This window comes from Paralichthys olivaceus, chromosome 23 (genome assembly GCF_024713975.1).
Source record: "Paralichthys olivaceus isolate ysfri-2021 chromosome 23, ASM2471397v2, whole genome shotgun sequence".
NCBI classification, from domain to species: Eukaryota; Metazoa; Chordata; class Actinopteri; order Pleuronectiformes; family Paralichthyidae; genus Paralichthys; species Paralichthys olivaceus.
Genome location: NC_091115.1, coordinates 7,838,423 through 7,861,500, shown reverse-complemented (window position 1 = coordinate 7,861,500; position 23,078 = coordinate 7,838,423). Strand labels below are relative to the sequence as shown.

At 41.0% G+C, this 23,078-nt stretch overlaps 1 protein-coding gene across 7 annotated transcripts in view; it reads right to left on the bottom strand.

Moving 5' to 3' along the window:
• Positions 1–23,078, bottom strand: part of LOC109632865 (ELKS/Rab6-interacting/CAST family member 1-like) — a 106,087-nt gene that overhangs the window by 43,829 nt on the left and 39,180 nt on the right. For 4 of the 7 annotated variants that reach the window (XR_011240111.1, XR_002202968.2, XM_020092376.2 and 1 more), the window contains 3 exons: positions 8,944–9,079; positions 6,353–6,484; positions 1,212–1,372 (listed from right to left, as the gene is read on the bottom strand). Coding sequence is in view for 4 of the 7 variants with exons in the window: in XM_020092376.2 (XP_019947935.2) it covers positions 1,212–1,372; positions 6,353–6,484; positions 8,944–9,079 (429 nt within the window). In the remaining 3 variants the exon portion in view is untranslated. Of the gene's footprint in view, positions 1–1,211; positions 1,373–2,742; positions 2,797–6,352; positions 6,485–8,943; positions 9,080–23,078 lie in introns of all 7 variants that reach the window. The other 3 variants (XR_011240110.1, XM_069519569.1, XM_069519570.1) reach the window with 1 other exon arrangement.

The following is a 23,078-nucleotide window of genomic DNA, read 5'->3' as shown; positions in this document are numbered from 1 at the left end:
AAATTCACACATGGAAACAAGGCCACGCATTCTGAAGCGCTGATGCCTGTAATAATCGCACGGGTTGTTACTACAGTGATAAAATGGCCAATAACTTGCTCACCTGGGCTGTGAATGGACATGCGGCTGGACACACACACACACACATACACACACACACACACACAAATCCATACACACGAGCGCACAAACACACTTTATATCTCTCTCTTGATGCAAAGAAATTCAATGTTGCTGGAAAACAACGTCAGGGAAAGGGCACAGGAAACCTAAATCACAGTGCATACCCTCATTTTCCCATGATGCCATGGTGTCCCATGCCGTGTTTAAACAGGCAGGACATACTAACACGGACATTCTCCTTGGCATCGATTTAAGCCCAAAGCTTCGTTCCACTAAATTACACCTCATTGTAAGGTCTCTGCGAGGATGTAAAACAGCAGAAAATACGCAGAATAACTGGACTGCTGGACCCTGTTTAGCCGCACTTAAAGACGCAAACCCATCTATTAAAACTGCATTAAAATTTTACACTGATGTACTGTGTGTGCACGAGTGTGTGCGGTGTGTCTGTGCAAGTAATCAATCAATTGAAGAGCTGTACAGCGGGAACATGGTTATTGCATTAACACGCAACTTACGTCTATGACTCTAAAAGTGCAGAGAGAAAGAGAGAGGAGATAAAAGAAGAACGGAAAGAGAGGAGGATTGAGAGGAGAGTTGACGAGGTGTGGGGTGAAGATCATCACGAGCACTGAGAACCTTCCTGGAACACTGAGGCGACAAGGGTAACTACTGGAGATATCATAAGAGTTGCTAATTTGAGGGAAAGTGTGAAAGGTCAAGTCTGACTTTGAGAGATGATAACTGGTTGGCAATGTTAATGTATATAAACCAAGAGGCGAGAACAGCCAGTCAATAGAGGACTATTACAGCCATGTTGAAGAAACTAAATCTGAGATTTCGAGAATGAAGTAGTAATGAAGTTTCATTTTACAGGGGCAATATCAGACGATCAGCCTGTCGCATGCATTAAAATGAGGAATGATGAGCATAAGTTGAGTTATACTTTAATATGAGTTTTTTTACTAAGATATTTAAATTGTAAATGCATATTTGTGCAATGAGAACTGTCCAACAGTTGCTTTTCATCTGGTTTACATGAGAACATTAAATTACAAGCATTGAAATATGTGTTTTTGTGTTCTTACTTCATCTCCAGAACCTCCTCCAGGTGTTTTCGCCTCTCGGCCCGCAGGGCGGTCAGGTGACCTTCCTTCTCGGCCAGTGAGAGTTGAGTCGATGACAGCTTGGCCTTCATCACCTCCAGTTCCTGTTTCACCCTCTCCATGGCAACCAGCAGGTCCTCCACCTGACGCACACATTAGAACACATTGCTTTCCCATGTCTTTCATTTTTATACGGTCAACCTTAATGTATATATTTTTTTTTGTGTGTGTGTGTGTGTGTGTGTGTGTGTGTGTGTGTGTGTGTGTGTGTGTGTGTGTGACAGTTTCTGGGCTTTGAAATGTTTTTACATGGAATGCTTCATTGCAAAACATCAAACATTTTTTTTCTTGTTGTTTTCTCTTATTTCATCAATGTCCCTCTCTCAGCATGTCATTTAAAACACACACACGTACACTTTGAATCTCTGAAGTAGAAAGAAAGAAGAGCAAAAACATCAAACCCAAAGACAACAGAAAAGGATTTAAACTATGTAAAAAGGAAACATTTGTTTTAATTGCTCCCAAAAAAAAAACAGATGGTATCAACAGAAACAAAAAGTTAAAAAAGTAAAAACCCTGAACAGAAGCTGAATCTGAAAGCAGCTGTTCACAAAGAACTGGGACAAGGACAAAATAAAGAGTCCTCCCTTTTGGATAATAAAAAAAATGAAGCCAAGCCTTTAATTCAAGGAGGATCTTTCTCGGTGTTCATGAATTTTTACTATTTCCTTCCATTTTAATCCTTTTTCCAAGACTTCTGCGTTCCCAAGCTGTCAGAATATGTCCCACCAATTCTTAAGTGGCCAATCAACTCTTTGGTTGGTTTCCTTGAATGAACTGGATGTTGGCTCTTTAAACATCATTGTGACTCTGTCGTCCTGTATTTCCCATTATGATCTCCAGGTTGTTCCAGAAGATTCCACAGAGAGGTTACATTTTTTAACTTCTGGCTTTAGGTGATTATTTGAGCGATTTTTTTACTGTATCTCCACAGGCCTTTAATTCCAAAATACCTTCACCAAGCAGGTTATGATTTCTGTGTTGTTTGATAGCAGGATTGTACAAAAACTACTTAAATATTTTTTTTAAACTTGCAGATTAGATTTCTTTTCAGTTTGTTTAACATTGTGATAGTTGTTTTTAACATATTCACCAATTACGACATAAAAAGTAAAGTTCTAAACAGTGGGAAATCAAGATCTGCACATTATTCCCACGAAAATGTTGATAAAGACAAAAAACTATTCCTGGATCCGCCCCTTAATATGCATCTTCACCAAAATGTAACATGTTCTCCCCGGACCCCATCCCTCCACCACATTTAGTAGTTTTTGTGTAATTGCAAAATATAATCTAACAAACAAAAATGGGTTAAAAGCCTTTGCAGAAGTTTTTATATCCTTCAGTAAAATAAAAATGTGACAGAGTGGAATGAAAAGTGAAGAATGAATGATGAACATATAGATATGTAGTAAAATGCAGGCAAGTGCCATTTGTGATGTTTTTTTGTTACCTTTGACCACCTAAAGCCGGCTGTGGTGAACTCATGAAGTGGAATGTGAGAGAGCTGCGTACAAAAAGCAGAGAGAGAAAGACAGGAGAATAGAGAGCAAGAGAAGGGGGTGTTAACAGTGAGAGGGGAGGAAAAAGGGGGGATCCAAAGTGGATGTGAGACAGAAATAAGGGGGGATGAAGAGAAATAACGAGTACAGAAAAACAAAAGGGGGAAAGAGAAAGAAAAAGAATAGGCAGCAGGATGGATAGAGAAAAGTATTGAAGTATGAAGAATGTAGAGGGCACAAATAAAGGTGAAGAGGAGATAAGAGAGATATGTACAGGGAGGAAAAGCAGAGAAAAAGAGAAAAGTTGTAAGAAATGCTCAAGTGAAAAAATAGACCGTACAGCAAAGAAGGAAGACGGAGAGACAATAGTCAGATGAAAGAAAGTGCAGACAGTGCAGTAAGTGGCACTGAGCAGCATAAACACAAGCAGCGTTAAAACTGTAATTCAGACGAGACACAAAGAGGAGGAGAGGTTAGGAGGGAAAAGAGGGAACAGATGACGGGAACCTAAAGGAAAGAGAAAAGGAGACAGAGGAGAGGAGGAGGATGAGAGAAAGGCCTTTGGCCGACATCAGAGATGTACTGGAGGATGGAGGGATGCAGGGAGGGGTGAGGAGTGATGAGGCCCAGCTGCAAAAGAAGGAGTGGAGGAGAGGAGGAGAGGAGGAGAGAGGGACAGCAACCCATTCAGTCTTCTGAACAAGTGTGTGTTTGTGTGTAAGAGTGACTTCAAATGTATTTTCAGTGAAAGAAATTAAAGAAGAAGAAAGTGCACCGGGTTCAACAATTAAAATTATGTGGTTAATAAAAGACGGAAAGCTGGAGAACAGAAGACAGATGGAGTGTGTCACTGTTGACTCACTACTCTGTCTCACACACACACACCTTTTTTGATCACACGTACACTAGTGACTCATGGCAAGCAGAATAGGTCGAATATAATTTCATGTGGTCAACAATTTTTGCTGTCCATGGAACGAACACACACACACACACACACACACACACACACACACACACACACACACACACACACACACACACACACACACAGGAGCTGTCAATAAATGGCTGCATATCAATGGTGTGCGGCTTGTGTGCTTGTGCCTGGTTGCATTTGCATGTGTGTGCCAACGCTATAAAAAGCAACGTGTGTTCTTTTAAACAGGCCGTCCTCATTAAGGTAGGAAATTGTCTCTCCCTCTGTCACCATTTTATGAATCATTATGTGAAACGTTAATTGCAGTGACGTGGTTGTAAAACAGGGACACAAAAATATTTATTTATAATTTTAGTTGTGTATACGAGACACCTTTCCCGTTAGAGAACCGTATCCATCTGGCGCCTGCTGAATGCCATGTTGTGCCCAGTCCGTGCGCTGTTTAAACAGCAGTTAGCACTTCTTTCCGCCATGTTTGCGCGTCTGGAGAAATGTATGTACAGTATGTGGACCACTGTCTTGTGTATTACTATCCTGTCTGTGAGTGTTGGGTGCACACGTGTGTATGCGTGTGTGTGTGTGCTGAAAGGCTGAGTTAGCGTTGTTGATGTTGGGTGAGAGCTTGGCTGCCATCTCCACTCGTTCACCGCACGCTGACGTTCCAGCTCCTTCCTCCTTCACTCAAGCATTTGAGTAGGAGGACGCTCTCCAGCACCCTGTCCTGGCCTTAATGGCCTCGACTCTGTCTAATTAAAGCTGCCACTTCTAGCTTTTTCAAGTACTTCAATATAGCACTGATAAATTAAAAGTGATAGCTTGGCACAAATGACTCTAAACAAATTATACCGCAGTCAGCTTCAGGAGGATAAACATGTTGGAAGTGACTTTTTCATCTTTCCCTCACGTGTTTCAATCTTCAAGGTTTAAAGTTCTGATATATCTTTGTTTTGGGACGTTAAACTCACACCGTAGGTTACTACTGTATGAAACATTTGAATTAAATTGTTCCAGGAACTATGGAGACACAGGAAGATAAAAGTCGCCTTTGTGTTTTTTTGCTTGTTTGTGAACAAGTCTCCAATAAAAAGTGAGAATTATGTTTTCTTTTTTAATTTACTGCTTTTTGTAATACTGATATACAGTATGTACTGTACAATTAATTAAATACAAAAGGTAGAAAGTGGAAACTTTGCGTTTTACATTTAACTCAGCTCTCAGCGGTTTTAAAAATGCAAGTGATCGTGACATGAAACAACATGAAATCTAATGAAAAATAAAAAAATAAAAGTGTTTTCTAAAGCACTGATCAGTACCACATAGACATTTTCTTCCAGTGCTTGCTCAAACCCTTCATTAAAGCCGCATGAATTCAAATATCCAAGTCCAATATGCTATTTCTTTTTGGTTGCATCATTACATCAAAAGGAAAATCAGACCTGTTACGTGCATCATTTTAACCATGTTTGTCTGTAGTACTTAGCAACTGGGAAAACCTCAGGATCTTGACAAGAATTTGAAATAAAGCTCTGAAAATTTTTCGGACGTGCCCGTTTGCTCATGGAGCAGAAAGAAGCTAAATTTGTCATGTAAGCCTTGTTTCACCTTTAGTGCGTGTGCCACATGTCTGGCTCTGCCCATCCGCCACGTCTTTTTCATACATCCATCCGATCGCCTTTGCCCCTAACCCTATCTGGAACTTAAGTCTGCTGTGGCGCTCATTAACATTTTCCATGAATGAGAGTGTCAGCGAAATACCTCCAAAGTAAAACATCTGTTTGCATGCCTGTCTCTCCCTGTCTGTCCAGAAGAGGTCTGGTAAGTAAAGGCCAGTGAGGACGGCCAACATTTAGAGGCAGTAATAACAATGGAGTCCAGCAGTGGTGCCAAGAGCTACAGCGGGCCATGTTTTCTCAGGGCAGTTTTCATCCTTAGAGCCCACGCTGTTTTTTCCCACTTGTCAAAACCCATCCTGGCTCTGAGGAACATTTCCCATCTCTATGGCCTTGTTAAGTCATTGGTGCCCAGGAGAACGACACACACAAACATACACACACATACATACACACTCCCACTGGTCTGAGGTTGATTCCACTGACCCTTCTCTTCCAAACAGCGTTTGGAGCTTTCCTACTGTCTCAATATAGATGCAACAGATTACAAATTGGAGTGGTCGGCTCGCGCCCAGTCTGAGGAAAAGCCGCTTGTGTGTTGCCGGCCGAGGAGGACAAAACACAAGCTGTTCTTTAAATAGGGACGTGTTTACCTCTCCTCCAAATGAGGAGTGACTGGACAAACACACATCCAGAGCCACACCTGAATGAGCTCAGTTGGCACGGGGCATGTGTGTCGCCGCCACCATTAAAAAAATTTGGCATTGCGATGTTTAGCTATGTCAAAAAGGGTTTTTATTTTGCCATTAAGATATTTGTGCGTTTTTTTTGTTTGTCTGTCCAAATGTCCCCAAAAGACAGAAATGAGGACATTTGTGTCTACGTGAATAAAAAGTCACTGACGGGTTGAGTTAAAGGAAAGATTTGGTTCACACATTTATTGGTTAGGGAAAAGGAATAGTAGACAATGTGGGTGTTTGTGTGTTTATGAGCTTTGGCCTGAGAGAGTACCTGTTTCTCTGCCTGTGTGCGTGCCTGCTCCTCCTGGGCGAGCACCACCTCCCGCTCTGTTGTGATCTGAACGCTTTCCCTCAGCGCCTCCTCTAGCTCTTCGATGCGGTCCTCTTTATGACGGAGGGAGTCCTGCAGAGACAAGGCGTGCAAGGGTTAGAAAGCATGGATAGTTTTAGAGTCGATTAATGCAGCATTTATTCAGGAACGAGTCGATAGAAACAAAATGTTGAAGGGGATTTCATTAGTTGTCAGGGGCATTTGGTCACGGACAAAGTTTTCATCCTGAGAAGAACATCTGCAAATTTTTCCCAAGGTTATGGAGACAATTCACTCCAAACCACAAATGTGAACCTCATGGTGATGCGAGAAGAAAAGTCAGGGACTCAGTGAAGTCAAAGACCATGAATGACAATAAAAATCAATACAGCAATCCAGCCAATAGTGGTTGAGCTATTTTAGTCTCGAACAGAGTGATGGATGTGCACCCCTACAATGGCTAACATGACTAAAAACGTCAAACGTGAATCAATTCCAACTTCTCAAATGTCAGTATTTGTGTGTTTTAAATCATTGCAAATTGATTATTTTTGGACCGCTGCTTTGACAAAACAAAACTCTCTGACTCTGGTCAATCGAGATTACAGCGTTTCACTATTTTCTGACATTTACAGTTACGTTGAGCTCTGGATACTTGGAACATACAACATCTCTAATTCAATGATGACCACTTTTGTGAAAATGTATTTGATTTCAGTAATTGCAATAACTTATATTTGGCAGTGTGGCTCTGTTCTGGGACCTCCCTGCCTAATGTTGGGAGAGCAGCAGCTAAACGACCCGGGTACAGAACAGAGCAGGCAGCAATGACAACACATGACAATGATTGGGTCAAACTCAGTTTGAAAGGAAGGTGCTGAGATGGAGGTAGGTTACAAAGTGGGGTTTCCAGTGGAAGCAGGAAGAAGAGCAGGCAACCAAAGCATCTTAAATAGAGGGCACAATATGAGCTATACCAATTTTAAGCTTAGGAGGGGATCAGCTGAGCCATTAGACTGGTATAGAGATCTGCTACTGTCAATGCACGTATAGATGTCTGAGCTTGACTTCGTGACCTGCCTGAACTAACGCTATGCTCAGTTTTCAAGAAGAGTTTTCTCCTCTTCGTTATCAAAAGGTTTCTTTACTTAATTGGGGTCCAAAAATTATTTTGGGGATCTTTGATCTGACATCCACCATATCTGACAGTGTGTGTCCTAAAAGCAGCTTTCCTAAGACATCCCCAGAGTCGAAACACTGGACACTCCTCATTCCGATGTGCTGCTTTCTGCGAACAAGCTGCAAAAAGACTCACAAATCACACAATCTGATTTCCATCTGCCTCCGAGGACCAGGAGTTCCCGATCAAGTAAAATGAATGAACTTCCCACCAATCCACTATAAATATAGACCCATTTCTTCTTCTTGCCAGGCAACTTTCCTGGTTACAGTCAAATGGATAACTGGTGGAGACAGGGTGGAATACAGAGGATGAGACATTACAATGGCCGTGAACAAACCCCCAGAACATCTCCAACACATGTGCTGTGAATCTGCGTCCGGATCCAACATTACTTGGTGTCTGACTATGCAGCGACGCAGACAGATTTTAATTTAATTAAATATTCTCATTGTTTGGAGTTAAATTTTCACTTGCATTCCATTTACCGTCCTCAGTGCTGGTTAAACACACACTAGTTATGGTTGTGACCGCTGCGGTCTCATAAGTCTGAGTGACTCACATAGCTATCAGCTCATCTCCTAACCACACACATATGCACAAATGGCAACTTCCAAACTCCTTAAATCGAGGATCACTCATCGCCACAGGGAGCGTACGCTGATTCCCGTGCGTGCACACACAGAAAGAGTGTTTTCATCTGCCTCTAATCAGAGAGGCCAATGATGTTAACGATTACTGGAAGAGGAGAGACAGGGCAAAGAGGTGGATGGACGAGGGGAAAAAAGGAAAAGAAGAAGTCAGGGAAAGTTTACGTGAAATTCAGGGTGAAATTAAAAGAAGTGAATTAGAGGTGAAAGGGAGGAAATATAAAGAAATGTGAAGAAAACCGCAGCCATCATCATCACCCGACACAGGGCTGCTCAACTCGTGTCACCACAGCAGAAAATGAGGAGATGCTCTCACACCACAGGAAGCGTTAAAAACCCACAGCATTCATTTCATTGTTTGTGGTTGTCTCCTTTCCCCTCTAATCACCTCTCCTCTCATTTTATCAACCTCTTCTCCCCTTTGCCTCTCCATCATCCATCTGCTCGCCCTGTCAGTCATCATCCTCAGTTACCCCCTCTCACACACCCTGAGCGAGAGCTGCATCACGTGTGTGTGTGTGTGAGTGTGTTTGACATTGCCTCAGGCTGCTCCCTGTCATAACTGTCACATTACGATGAAGCATTGTTGTGATAGCAGACAATATTCAAGGTAGGACATAGAGCAGGAGGAGAGAAACTTTTCCTCTCTCACTTTCCTCACTCTCGCTTTACCCTTCCACCCTCTCACTGTTCCTTCCCTCCTCTTCCTCCCTCTTTCATACCTGTATCTGCTGGGAGCTTTCATTTAGATTGTCCTCTCTCTTCTTGGCCTCCTCCATCAGCTGGGCGTTCCTGCTTTTCTCCAGCTGCTCCTTGTGCCTCAGGTTGGCCACCTTCTTTGACTGGTCCTTCATTTGTCTGCAAACACACAAACACACACACAAAACAAAAAAATCAATAGTTGAAGACAATGAAGCAAAAGATACAGATGACAGTCACTGTACATAGATGTCATAAGAAGACGGAGGAAGAGGAGGATGACTGCACACTGAGCTGTAAGTGTGAGGAGCAGCTTTAGATATACAAACTAACTGGTAGCGATCTTGGATAGGTGATATCTTCAGTAAGACATAAAATAAAAAATGAAAACTGATGGCTATAGATTGAAAAATATCCAACAAGATAATATTATATACATTTTAAACCTACACATCTTAGAGCATTAAAATTCCGAGAGGTCCAGATAGAGAAGATTTCCTCAAGGAAAGGTCCAGAACATAGTAATTCCTCTCAATTAATATCAGGAAAAAAATGGAGAAACCCTTTGAAAGAGTCTGAATAACCCAAATAGAAGAGGACAGTATTACTGGCAATGTCCCCTTGTCCCTTGCAGACAATACATGAAGAAGACATCCAACACATACCAACTCTAGTGCTATATCCTTATTTAAGGTAGTGAAGCTGTTAAAAACAGTTTTATCCTTTCATAGCATTTACATTCTATGTAAAAATCTGCCACAAACAAACATGTATGCACACAAACAAACAGCAATTACAACTAAACTGAAATCAATGGTATTTACAATGCTGCCAGCTGACATTTAATATATTGAGTCAAACCGTCACATTCACGACACATTCAGGACAAAGCACCTGCTTGTTCCGCAAGAATAAAAGATACTGGGATTAACTGTTCTGTACAATACAGTGCAGATATAAAAATCCCTTGGGGCCAATATAATGTAAAGATCAGTGACTGAATTCAATGAAAAGCTATGAATCAATGACGAGATGACATCTGAGATTTCTCCACAGCAGGAAGCATGAGGATCTTTTCAGAGGGGGATTACTGGGTGTCGGGAAGCGGAGTCTAAATCATCGTCTGGGGAATGAAGGAGAGAGAACGCGCAAGAAAAAAGGAGGGAGGAAGAGAGAGAGGTATTCTTCATGGGAGCTGCAGGGTTGGGGAATGGAGAAAGGGTTTAATCCCTGTTTAAGCTGTCTGGAAGCCATTGTGACTCTGTCACAGACCTACAGTATCAGCTATCACACCAGCTTGACTTGATCAGGATCTCTCATATACACACACACACACACACACAGATGTAGACTAAGCCAAACTAATGCCAGTAAGGTTTAACAAAGTCTACTGAATCACGACACAAGTCATAGTGAAGTCAAACAGAAAGGATGGATGTGTAAGCACGCACGCACGCACGCACGCACACACACACACACACACACACACAAGCGCGCGCACACACGGCCCTCATCCAACAAAGAGTAATCAACAGGCTAAGACATTAGAAATTGATCAAACTCTAAATAAAAGTCATTATTTTTGCGTTCTGTCTGTGTCCTCAAGTCTTTTGCACGTTTGAATTTTTAAAAAAATGTGTGTACAGTGTGTCTGCCTGCACTGTGCAAATATTTATGCATGTGTGTTCCTGCTATCATCACTGTTTTTATAGACTTGTAGATAATCTATTTTCTCCACTTCCACTTCCACTGCTGCAGCTGCCAGTAACCGACCTCCAGTGATGGGAATCCATGGCGAGCTCCATCTCGCACCAGCAGCAAAGTATGTGCACTCATGGGAAATCACTTTTACGAGCCACACGCTGCATATTTTGTTTTCAAAGATGCTAACAGGTTTTCATTGTCACGTCACGTTTGACCTTTGACTCAAAGTCCAAAAACGCTGAGCTTGACTCTATTTGAAATCCTGCAATCTCACGATATGCTGTGTCCCTTCTAACTTATATCAAAGAGGTTAGGTTTGCTCTTTGTGAATTTGTTTGTCTGTTCGTTAGCTGGACTGCTGGATGGATTACCATGAAACGTGGTGGAAGGATGTATTATGGGTCAGAAAAAAATTATACAATTTTGGTGCAGTTCCAAATAAATAAAATAAATCCAGTTTGTTTATTAACAGTGGAAGTCATATTCTAGAGTGTAAATATTTAATCACACCCCTTTCCTGTATTGTTCCTGTCTTCCTACGCCTTCAACTACCTGCTAAACTAAGCTAAAAATAATGGAGGTCATCCATCAAATTTCTTTTACATCAGTATGACTGCCAGAGAAGTTGAGAAATGATATTGGCAGACGATGGAAACATAAAATCCTCGATGTGTTTGCTAAAAGGTCCAGGGGGCCCGATTGCAAACTGTCCAGAGAAATTTGGGATGCTGGAGGAAAAACTGATATTTGTCGATGGGGCCAAAAACCGCTCTGCAGCACCTGGCCATTCAGAACTCACAAAATAACAATCAGCGTGCGAGAGTGTGGGCTTCACTGGAGTTGTTTTTGTGTGTGTCTTTAAGGCTTGTACGTAGGAGGCAAAATGTCAGATGCATAATGGGGATTTTTTTTCTATCCTCTGTTGGGTGCTGATTTCTATTTGAATACTTGGGATCGATTTTGCATTATACGCCCTGTGTGCATGTGTAACAGGTCATAAACAGGCAGGAATGTTCCTATTGGAGGATTTCCAGGAAGCTCCAACCATCTGGTTAGCTCTCTGAGGTTTCCCTTGCTTCATGCTACATTTACTCTATGTATGTGCACGTGGAACGGACATTTGGTTTGCAATGTTTCCTATTGACTCAGCACTCAGTTCCCACTTACACTCTCACTCTTTCCTATTTCCCTATTCTAACACTAAACACTTGTTTTGCTCAACCCTTTCTTGTTTGCCTGTATCTCTCCTCATGTGTATCATTTACATGGGTAACTATCACGCATCTGCCTCAGACCACAGCGACTTCCTCTTCATCTTCTCCTCGTCTTGCTCTCCCAAACCAATCCTGCTCTTTCCCTCCACTTATTTTCCCATTTTCTCGGACGCTGCTTTATAATAATTTGCATGATAGCAATCGTTTATTTGCATCAAGCCAATCTAAGAGGACAAATCGTTTCTCCTCCTCTTTCCTCTCCGTCTCCTCCAAACCCACACCCTAGCCAAACTGCAACATTACCCTTTACCCTTCGGATAAAAATATTTTCATCAGACCACGGACCATTTCCTCCTCTCCTCGATGTCTGCCTCTCCCTCTTTTGTCACTTCCACCTCCCGTACTTTACCTTCCCTCACACTCCTCCTCTGTGAAAAAGATAAACCGCGGATCACAGGCGACTAACAGAGGTCAAACAATCCCTTACTAACTTTTTTTGCCAAAAGGTTTTATCATCTTTAAATATATTTTACCTGTTTTTGCTTGTAACAAGTTCCTAGTCCTTGTACATGGATGTAACATGTAAAGACACTCATTTAATATGTGATAAGACACAAGTAACAGCTTGAGCTAGAGTTTAAGACTGCAAACCAATAACTATTTATAAAACTTTACAATTAAATGCAGATGATTATATTTATAAATTCATCTATAAAACGTCACACAATTTCCCAGTTCTAATTCTTCTTTATATCTGTAAAGACACTGGGATGTTGCTTTAATGTAAAAGGCTGTGGGTTTGTGATAATCCTGGCAGGGGTGGAAGAGATTAATATACTGACAATGACAAGACCACGATTCCAATTCTATGACATTAAATGCATCATTAGGTTAAATAAATGGATCTTATCATCAAGTTACTTCATTATGAGGCAGTTACTGAATCTCCTTCCTCTCTATTTCATCCTCATCTCCGTCCTCCCAGTGGAAAACGCCTGAGAAAGGAGAATTTCCCTACAGGGTTTGATAAAGTATGAGATTAATATTATTTCTGTATTGTTATGTAACTGTGACCGTTGAATGAGTTCATATTCTGCTGTACTGTACTGTACACCATGTGTCAGGCCAGTCCTTTCTTTCCAGTTCCACCCCTCTCTGTCCTGACGAACACACCAGATGTACCATGAATATAGATTTTAGAAAATTGCAGTTTTGATTTGAACTCGATGGCTCGGCTCAGCTGAAGTTGTTTTAATATGCGAAATGTTCCTTCACTCTACCCACAATGCTGTAAACACAACACGCTAATGTGCAGTGAAACCGCGTCTACACACACACATCAAAAAGTGCACACATACTTAATTATGCACTCTTTGAAACGCAGTATGAGTGAACACGCAGGAAGAGGTTTACCCAAACTGTGGTGATATGATGCACGCAAGCACACCATGTGCGCACAAACTCACACAGACACACAAAGGCACACACAGTACACACACACAACTATGCACTCGTTGACACAAAGTATACACGTACACAAGGTACAAGCTCAACTGCGGTGATATGAGGCATGCACACAGGCTCATGCACGCACACACACACACACACACACAGAGACAGAAAGAGAGAGATAGAGAAAAAGAGAGAGAGAGAGAGAGAGAAAGATAGAGATAGAGAACTGTACCAAACACAACCTGCTTTGTATTAGATCAAATTTCTGGGTTGGACCACACACATATATTTTAAAAGCACAGACACACACACACACACGCACACACACACATAGTTGTGCGTGCACCTTCACATAACCCAACAACATGCATCCATTTCCCACTATTTACAGGAATGCACACATGTAAACACTGTGGCACATACTGTAAACCATAAATCATGTGACCATAAACATACACAAACATACTTGTTGACAGCACTTTGAAGTTCCTAAATTTTGCAAGACCACAATAATATCTATATGTACTAATGCAAAACAATTACACTATTATATGCCCTACATAAATATACAAACATAGAATAACCTTCATTAAAGCTTAAAGTTGTAAAATAGTGCATCCTGCTCGCAACCACCAGAAAAAAACTAAAAACAAACACACATACACACACAACTTTATAATCTTCAGTAAACATCAAGCTCTCCAAAGTAAAAAAACAACATTTTAACCTCCCTCATTAGCAAGCTGCTGATATTCAGGGAGCCATATTAAGGTAATATTAATATTACATTTGGAGACCTGTATAAATATTTGATCAGAAATGCTCGGGGGGCTCATGTATGTTTACTGCACGCAGTTCAACCAACATTAACATCAAGGATTTTCATTTAACTGTTCGGAATTCAGTATTTCCTTTGAAAAATACAGGAAACATTGGTTTGGTTTACTAAGCCTGTAAAAACTAGGAAACGTAAAAAAGGAAAAAACGATCATAAGCACGATACTGTACTTTGGTCTTTCTCACCTCGGATGCAAAAGAAACTTACAGTGCAAGGACGAACATTTTTAAGGAATGAAGAAAGAAATAATAATATTAATTTAAGATTTTCAGAATGGCTGTGGGATATCCCTCGGGTGGACCAGTTCATTTGTGGGGTAAATAAGGAGGAAAGGCAGCTGGGGCCTTTGTGCATATGTGTACTAACTGCCATGATGTGGGATACTCGAAACTAGCCTTTAAAAACACTGTGATAAAACTGCAGACTGAATGAAATGTCTTTTTCAATTGCTCCTGTCCTTATGAAAATAAATCACATTTAGGGGATACTTCCACACTAGAGCACGAGTGTTTCGATAAGAGTAACAGTGTAAGCATGTGAAGAGGGAGCTGGAGTTGATGTTGGCAGTGTCTTTGTTTAACATGGAGAACAACAAAGTCCCTGAGTGAATCACTGACACTCCTCATAGGACCCACTCGTATACCTGCCATTAACAGGCCTCCTGGCTGAACCAATCACGAGGGGACGGCTCCAAGTACAGGTGCGAAAGCACTCAAGATGCATTGAGGACGAATTATGATCCAAACGCTCTGTCTGGAGCATGACCACAGGAAGGGGACAGCCCTGTATAACCGTGTAATAAAACAAAACAATACAAAACACCTCCCCTGTACTAGGTGCTTTCCTCACTGATAGTTAGAGTCAACTTCCTCCCCACCTGTGACACATTAAATACCATATCATAGAATTAAACGTCTTTTTCAACTGCTCCTGCCCTCATGAAAAAATTTATAAATCTCATTTTAGGGATATATCCACACTTCAGTAACCGTACACTGAACTGAAATTGTTTCAATAAGAGTAATAGTGCAAGCATGTGATCAGCATTCTGTTCGAACCTGGCCCTTTGCTGCATGTCTTCCTCACTCTCTCTCTCCCCATTTTATACTTACTTTCCTATCGATAAAGGCAAAATGCCCAAAATATACACTTAAAAAAATGTATTAATCACACAAATATATATATTTTTTCTCTTCCTTTCTCCTCTGTCCTTCTCTTTTTCTCTCTCCCTTTCCAGTAAGTCAAATATCAATCTGTAACAATAAATAAAGCTGCCAGTTATTCTGTCCAACTGTTGTTTATCCGTTCATTTTCAGTATAACTGTTGCACTACTTTCTTGTCCTGTTTTTCTCTTCCTTCACCAATTAAAAAAGAAACGATCAACACGCCCCATCCACATTTGGAGGTGGTTTGACATTTCTTTCTTTGGTATAAAAACAATCTTTTTTAAGGCATTGAGTTCAGTTTATGCCAAAGCAAAAAGTCGCTAATTTATGCCTTGTCTTCATGCTGTGTTTAAATAAGGTTGAAAAAAACATGGAACAAAAAAAAAGGTTGTTGAGTCATTGAGTATTCTGTAAGATCCCAACAATGAGTAGAAGCTCCAAAATGCAAATATTAATGTGACAATACAACAAAGCAGAATAATACTCCTAATCAAAACATGTTTTTCATTTTCCCTGTGTGTGTGTGTGTGTGTGTGTGTGAGAGCAGGTATCTTAAAAGATAACTCAGTACTCATGTCTTCTCTAGTGTTGTCACCCACTTGCTTAAAAGTGTGTTTGTGTGTGTGGAAGACAGAAAAAAACAATGTGCATGGTCGGTGATACCTTGCGTATGCATTGTGTGTGTGTCTGCTTGTTGTCACCCATTAGCTGACAAATCCATGCACAATCTCAACGTTCGGAGTCGCACAGGACCTCAAAGGGATCACACTCACATACACACTCAAGAGAAACAATGCAATTCCTTTTAAAAGCTACAGAAACCTTGATGTCACAGACTTGGCAGTGGATGAGGAGTTCCTTAGCTCAAGATCAAAACAGCCAGAGAAAAAAAAGACAGGATGAGAGAAAGAAAAAAAAAAAGGACAAAAGAAGAAAGATAAGTTTTTTTTGTCATGTACCAGACAGCAAGGCAATGCTATCTTTTTTTTCTCTTTTGTGTCTATCTCCCTCTAGAGTTGAATCACAAAACACCAGAACAACAGCGATGAAAAAGCTGACAAGACGGCAGGGGGATCAGTGGCTCTAGAAGTTGAAAAAAGAGGCAAAGAAAGAGCTGGCACTGCTGGGACCTTCACACACGAAACACTCAGACCACCAGATTTATGCAGGAAACAGAAGGATGAAGTGGTTATTATGTGGTTGATCACAATGTGTCGGTCAGAGCCATTTCAATATGACTTTAATATGTCTGTTAGAAAAGACCCAATTCAGACGTCAGGGTTTTGCATGCTGAAATCTCATTACAGTCACTTTCTGAGTAAAGACCATAGACTGAATATGAAGATCGACGACACGACGGCTCGCCAAAAGTAAAGCCAAATTATTGTGATTGTCCCCTTGTGGCTGGTGTAGGTCATAAATCCTGTCTCCTATGTTTCAAAAAGTCAAAATACAAATTAAATGAAATTTTCTTAAATATGGTTTCTGTCATTTTAGGCAGTTGTCTTCCCAGTAACTTTGAATTGAGTTTTCTGATGGAATAACAACGAAGTTAAAAATCATGATTGACGGATTGGAAGCTTCTTAACAGACTCCAGCTCTTTGTGGCGTCATTGGTGCAAGATGGCAGCATTTGTATGCAGCAATATTTTGCCTTAATTGCTATATAGTGAAAGGAACTGGAGACATGTTGTCCATCTTTACATACAATGATCAATGGTATAGACCATAGATTTATAAAAGATGGACGTTTTTCAATCTTGGACCAAGCTAACTATCCCTAAGTATTTATCGTACAGAAAATATAGTGGTATCAATATTTTCTCCAAATTCTCCAGAAGAATGTTACTATGCTTGTTTCCCAAAATGTTAACTGTTCCTCTCAGCCCCCACACAAAGAGTTAATGGTCTAATTGAGGTCATGACAACTTTGAGAGTCAAACACGGGGACACAGGCCAGGAAAGATAGTGAACTACGAGTGGAACAGATGAAAAATGGTTCCCCACAACTTGAGCCGAATCCCAGGCCATCTCAGCCGCTTAACAAACTCTGGAGTGATTTCTCTAGAGCAGCCACAAAGACAGAAACCCAGCAGAAGTAAGAAGACCTCTGAGCAAAAGTTCACAGCTGTCCAAGTTAATAATGGAAACTCGCCGCTGCAACGTTTTTTGCTTGTTTGCTGTGGGAGCCTCAAATTTAAAGTTATTAAAGTCAGCGCTAGCATTAAAAGTTCAAATGCTGGTGTAGTGATGAGACTAGCAGAGAGTTTTAAATGAAGGGTGAAAGAACGAGACAATAATGTTTCCTCTTGAAATATAGCAATGTGTCAGAGAACAAGAGCAGGGGGAGAGTCAAGGTGTCTCCCTCAAAGACAGACAGACACGATGAGAATGATTAAAAGAGTTTGTGACGGAGTGAGCGAGATGAGAGAGCGTCTCGATGCAAGGACGAGGAGTATGACAATGAAGGAGAGAGATGAGAGAGACAGTGATGGAAGATGGATGGAAGAAAAATAGGCATGCAGTACTAACCTTGAGGCAAAACTGGGTAGAGCGGGAGACAGTGTTGCATTGTAAAGATAAAAGAAAGAGAGAAGGAGCAGGAGAAGGTGAGAGAGGAGAAAGAGGAGTTGAGCATTAGGTTAGTCAGCTTGATCACCCTTCAAAGAGGAAAGAGATGAGAGACAGGGCAGAGACAGACAGACAGACAGACAGACAGACAGACAGGAAGACAGGACATGGCCAGGCAAACAGCTGGGCAGGCAGGTAGACGGCCACACAGACAGAACAGTCAAATGCAGGCATTTCTTAGACATACACTCACCTTATGGTAGCTCTACAGACTTAAATGGGTTTTTGAATCCAACTAGATTATATGACTGTTCTTTAATGAAACATTAATGCTGGTTCCAATAATATTTAAAATCAAATTGATAGAAAAAACATTACATCTACGGGTTGAACATGGCTCATGCTTCTCTGCATCTTGACATTTATATATATTTGAAAAGGTGACACCCTCTGATCAAAGATGGATAGCCCCTCCCCGACACCAGCTTGTGACAGGGAATCTGGAGAGCGTTACTTATTTTCAAATCTATCCTGAGACTAAAAACCTAAACCACACATCCTCTACCATCCAGAGACGTATCTCATCTTCTTCTGCCCCTCAATGTCTTCAGACACAGCGGTCTCACACACACAGTTTGATGGTCTTGGCCGTCAGGAAACCCTGGAGACGAAAAACCTGCTACTTATATGCCATTTTCTGTCACAAAAGTGTGTGTGCTACTACTGGAGTCGTCTCTCATATCTAGACAACCTAGATAACTTAGCTTTAGCCAGCTAACTGGTATGACGTTTTTGTGTCTTAGCCCCGCCTCCCAGCAGTGTGTTCTAAAGAATTTTTTTAATCTCCAGGGAAAGACACTTTAGCCATAACCTAGGGGTGAAGTTACGCTTTAAGGGAACACATGAAAATGCAATAACAACCCATGGAAAGTGAGCAATTAGCCAATCAAAGCAGACGCTGAGACGGCGATCACTACCAATTATTTCTTCTTCAATAGTTTGGACACTGCAGACCACTTCTTTGGCTTCCTGCTGGGGTCACTTGGACAGTGAGCAGATTGTAGAAAAGTGGAAGAGTCTATTAAAAAGGCACACGACAGGCAAACGTTAAGATATGAAATTTGAAGAAAATTTACTTCCTAATTTGGTCGGCCCCAAAAGTATTCCACGCAATCACTCCTCCTGAAACTGGCACAGCCCAAACTCCAGGGTGAGCTTATGCCTGGGAACGCACACAAGTGTCAGCGTGCCAGAGACAAATTGTCCATTACAGAACAATATAACACGCAATAAACTTCACTAATTTCCCATTACTCAGGTTTATATTCTACATATCTCCAAACCACTTTCCCCTTTCTCTAATTTTCTCTCCATTTTCTCCCTTGCCAGTCTTTTCTGTCAGTTTCATTTTCTGTTTCTCTATCGGCACTACGGTGCCTCCACTGTTCCTTCTTTCTCCCAATGTCTCCACACGTTATTTCACAGTTTTTCTCCATCCACCACCACCTTCCCTTTTCCTCTTTCTTTCCCTCTCTCTCTGTTTTCCACTCTTCCATCCAAATCCTTTATTTTGGCCATCAGGGCAGATTTTCAGCTCCATTTCCCCTCAGTGTGAAGTCACCCAGTCTGCTCCAATTACCATCCTAGTTACTGAAATAAATAACCTGGTACCATTACAGCTGCTTTTACACTAGAGGAGAACGACAGAGGCTTTATTTTTACTCTTATTTTACCCACATCTGATCTTTTCATTAGTAACGCTCCCAGTGTTCACTCGTAGCCCAGGGTTAGCCATGGTGCCAAGCTTAGAGTTGGCTAAAGGCGAAATTATACTCTTCTGACATATATGTTAGCTCCAGGCTAAGTCTTAAAATTTACGGCAGGGTTATGTAGCCCTGGGATAAAGTCTGTATTAGTAGGCCCAATGCTTCTGGGTTAAAAAAGCCTAGTTAATGACTATATAAAAAAGTTTAAAAAACAATTCTTGTTAAAAGGTTTCCACACCATCATGCATAAGACATCTGTGGACAACATAGGAGTTAGGTTAAAATGGCGCAGAGGTTCACTGACAGTAGGTTTTGATGTGTATGTTGTTGAATGAACTAACAAATTACCGCCTCATGGTCGTATTCCTCCACCTTTCATTCAAATTGAAGGAAATAAATTCATAATCTCGTTGAATAATCCTTGACTAGGAAAGTGTTTTGCAAAACATTTGATGATGTCACTTTTATCACTCATTCTATCATTATACTTTGTTATTCTGCCTGATGAAAGTCTAGTACCGAAACGTTGCAGCAAAAATAAATCACTGATTGCAAGTTGGACAGTGTGCAGGAGCTCTTTTCGCAGTTATTGGCAAGTAAAAAAATTACTTTTGATGTTGAACATTTCCTCTAGACTGGAAAGTAAACAGCTATTAATGCTAATGTTGGCTCTGTAGCAATAGCAAATGCTTCATATAGCACCTTTAAAGCTTAACCACAGTGTTTTGAGTTAACCAGGGATACTGCTTCCCTTGTCATACATCCAACGGCTAAAGAAAATTATCTTCGAATGTTCTAATATAAGCTCTACATACAGTCACTGAGAGGCCTTTATTTCATCATAGTCAACCGGGAGAGGGAAACAACCCTTCAAAGACATATCATGTAAGAAATCCTAAATAAACCCCCATCTGCACTTTTAAATTACATTACAATGTTATCCTCAAACTTAGAACTGCTGCAAATCTGCATCTGTGGCTACTGGCAGACTAAACATACACACACACAGGTCCAGTTTAAATCCATGACTTTTAAGTCAGCAGGTGCTGAATTATTAATAGTTCATTGCTTCTGTCCAGACGGAGACACAGTGAGGAAATACTGAATCTCCCCCCAAAAATCATTAAGAACCATTAGTCTTTCCGTCAAACTAATAAACACACAGACAGAGAGCAAAAAGCAAAGCGGTCGAGGTGGGGGTGAGGACTTCAGAGTGGGAGTAGAGATCATGTCTAAGGAAGATTAAAGAGACAGAAAGAGCGATGGAGCAGGCAGGCAGCATGTGAGAGTTCAGAAATCAAAGATACAAACAGACAGAAAGACAGACCAGTTTTTCTTTATATCCAAAGAGCGTTCTTAGACATCTAACCCTTAAAGTTAACTAAAACACAACCAAATTTAACCTCTCAGTCAACTTTAAACTGTTTGTTAATGTTGTTATTGAACTCTTGGCCACATTATGAAAAACTACTTTGAGAAGTTGATTTTTTTTAGCCCACACAGAGACGCTCATAAAAGGACACACAGGCAGAACAACAGACAGATATTCAGGGAGACAGGTAAACGCAGGCAGACATGCAGGCAGACATATAATCTGATATAAACTGACAGAGAAGAGAGATTAGGACGAGCTAATTAGGTAGATTTAGTGAACATCAGCAGACGTAAAGAGCAAAGGACGGACAGGTTGATCCAAAATTACACAGAAAGTAGAAAATCAGTTGGAAACAAACATATCATTACTGTTAATATGAAAAAAATACAGTGAATTCATTGTCCAGACTCCTAATGAAAGAAAAAGAGCGTGTTAAACTCTGCGAGTCAAGCATCCGCAGCTGAAAGTAAAACAAAAGTGAAGCGTGAAAACAGAGCCACTAAATGAAAGAGTTGCATCATTGACAGGAGCAGAGGCTCAAAGAGTTTCAGGCTGCACAGCAAAGACTCTGGTGCCAAACCTCGCCCTCATTTGACAAACTTTTCACAGCAGTTTGGCTCGTCACACTGCAACTACAACAGATGACAAAAACTTCTGTTGATGGCCCAGACGTGTGAGAGAGTACAACTAGCGCCGATTAATGATCTGTGGGGGAATTTTTTCCGATCAGCGAACAGGCCAAGTGAGCCACAATGGAGGCATGAGAATACTGATCCAATGCTGCAACTCTTTGATGGTGAATATTAGTGAACATACTCAGCTTCGTCCCATGTGGAAGAGGAGAAATCTCTTGACAGGTCAAATATATTTATTTTTGTAAAGAAATGTGAAAAAATTGGTTTTAGGGTGGCAACTAACAATTATTTTGATTATTTTTACGCCTTCCAAAGTGCAGATTTTAAACCTCTTCGTGCAAGCCCACTGTTGCTTCGTGTTATGAGCAAACAACAACAACAACAAACCATATATCGTTTTTTTCTGTTTGGGTTGCACTGCAAGGTCTAATTACAAGTCTAAAGCTAAATTTAGCATCACTGCGCCACATTACCATCATTCACAGGCGTCAGAGTTTCCCAATATTACTTGGACCACAGACTTCGTCTCTCGTATTTGACAGATCATGGTTGTAGCATGCTTGTTTAAGCGTTAGCTGTCGGTTTTGTAATCTCATCTTGATGGAGCTATTTCGGAAAGCGAAGGTCGAAGAGATTACTTTTTTTTTTAAACCGGGGGGGATAATAATATAATAATATCCATTCAAACAATATCCACAGTAGTTATACAAGGCCGGAGTTAAACTACATCTATAGAAAATAGTGAAACATTTTTAATTTCCCAGAGCTTAAGGTGACACCAAATTGATTATTTTATCCAATTTAAAGTCCAAAATTCAAAGATGTAATAGTAATGATTTGTATTATTTAACATCTAAGTTGATGAATTACTACTATGTGACTATACTAGTCAGAGGCTGTCAGAAAATATTCTAATCTTGATGAGGGAACCTCTGATGAGTCTACATTTACATATTTCCTTCATGTATTTAATCTAAGATGGCAGGGCGTGTTCCTGTGGTGCTGGATACTTGAGGTACTTGGAATAAAACAGTTCACCACAATTCACTTTTGAAGTAATTACAAAGTGTTTCATTACAGACGCTTTTCCACATGGGAGTGCTTGCTATCATTGTGCTTTCATATCCCGCCCTCTGACAAGCAAAGTGAGTTGTGCCGTGCATCGGTCTAACTGACTGACAGGGCCGCCAGCCACTCACGTGCCCAGGTAGTCCCACACCAGACCCCCCTTAGGCTGCTGAGACGCAGCGGGGGCGGGGGCCTGTTTTCGCGACTGTTGAGAACGCCACAGATGAGAAGCAGAGGGGTTTCTGAGGTGGGATGGGCACGCACACACAAACACACACACACAAACAAACAAACAAACAAACAAACAAAAACCCACTCACACAGATACAGAATCACATGGATGCATACATTCATTTATGCGTGCACAC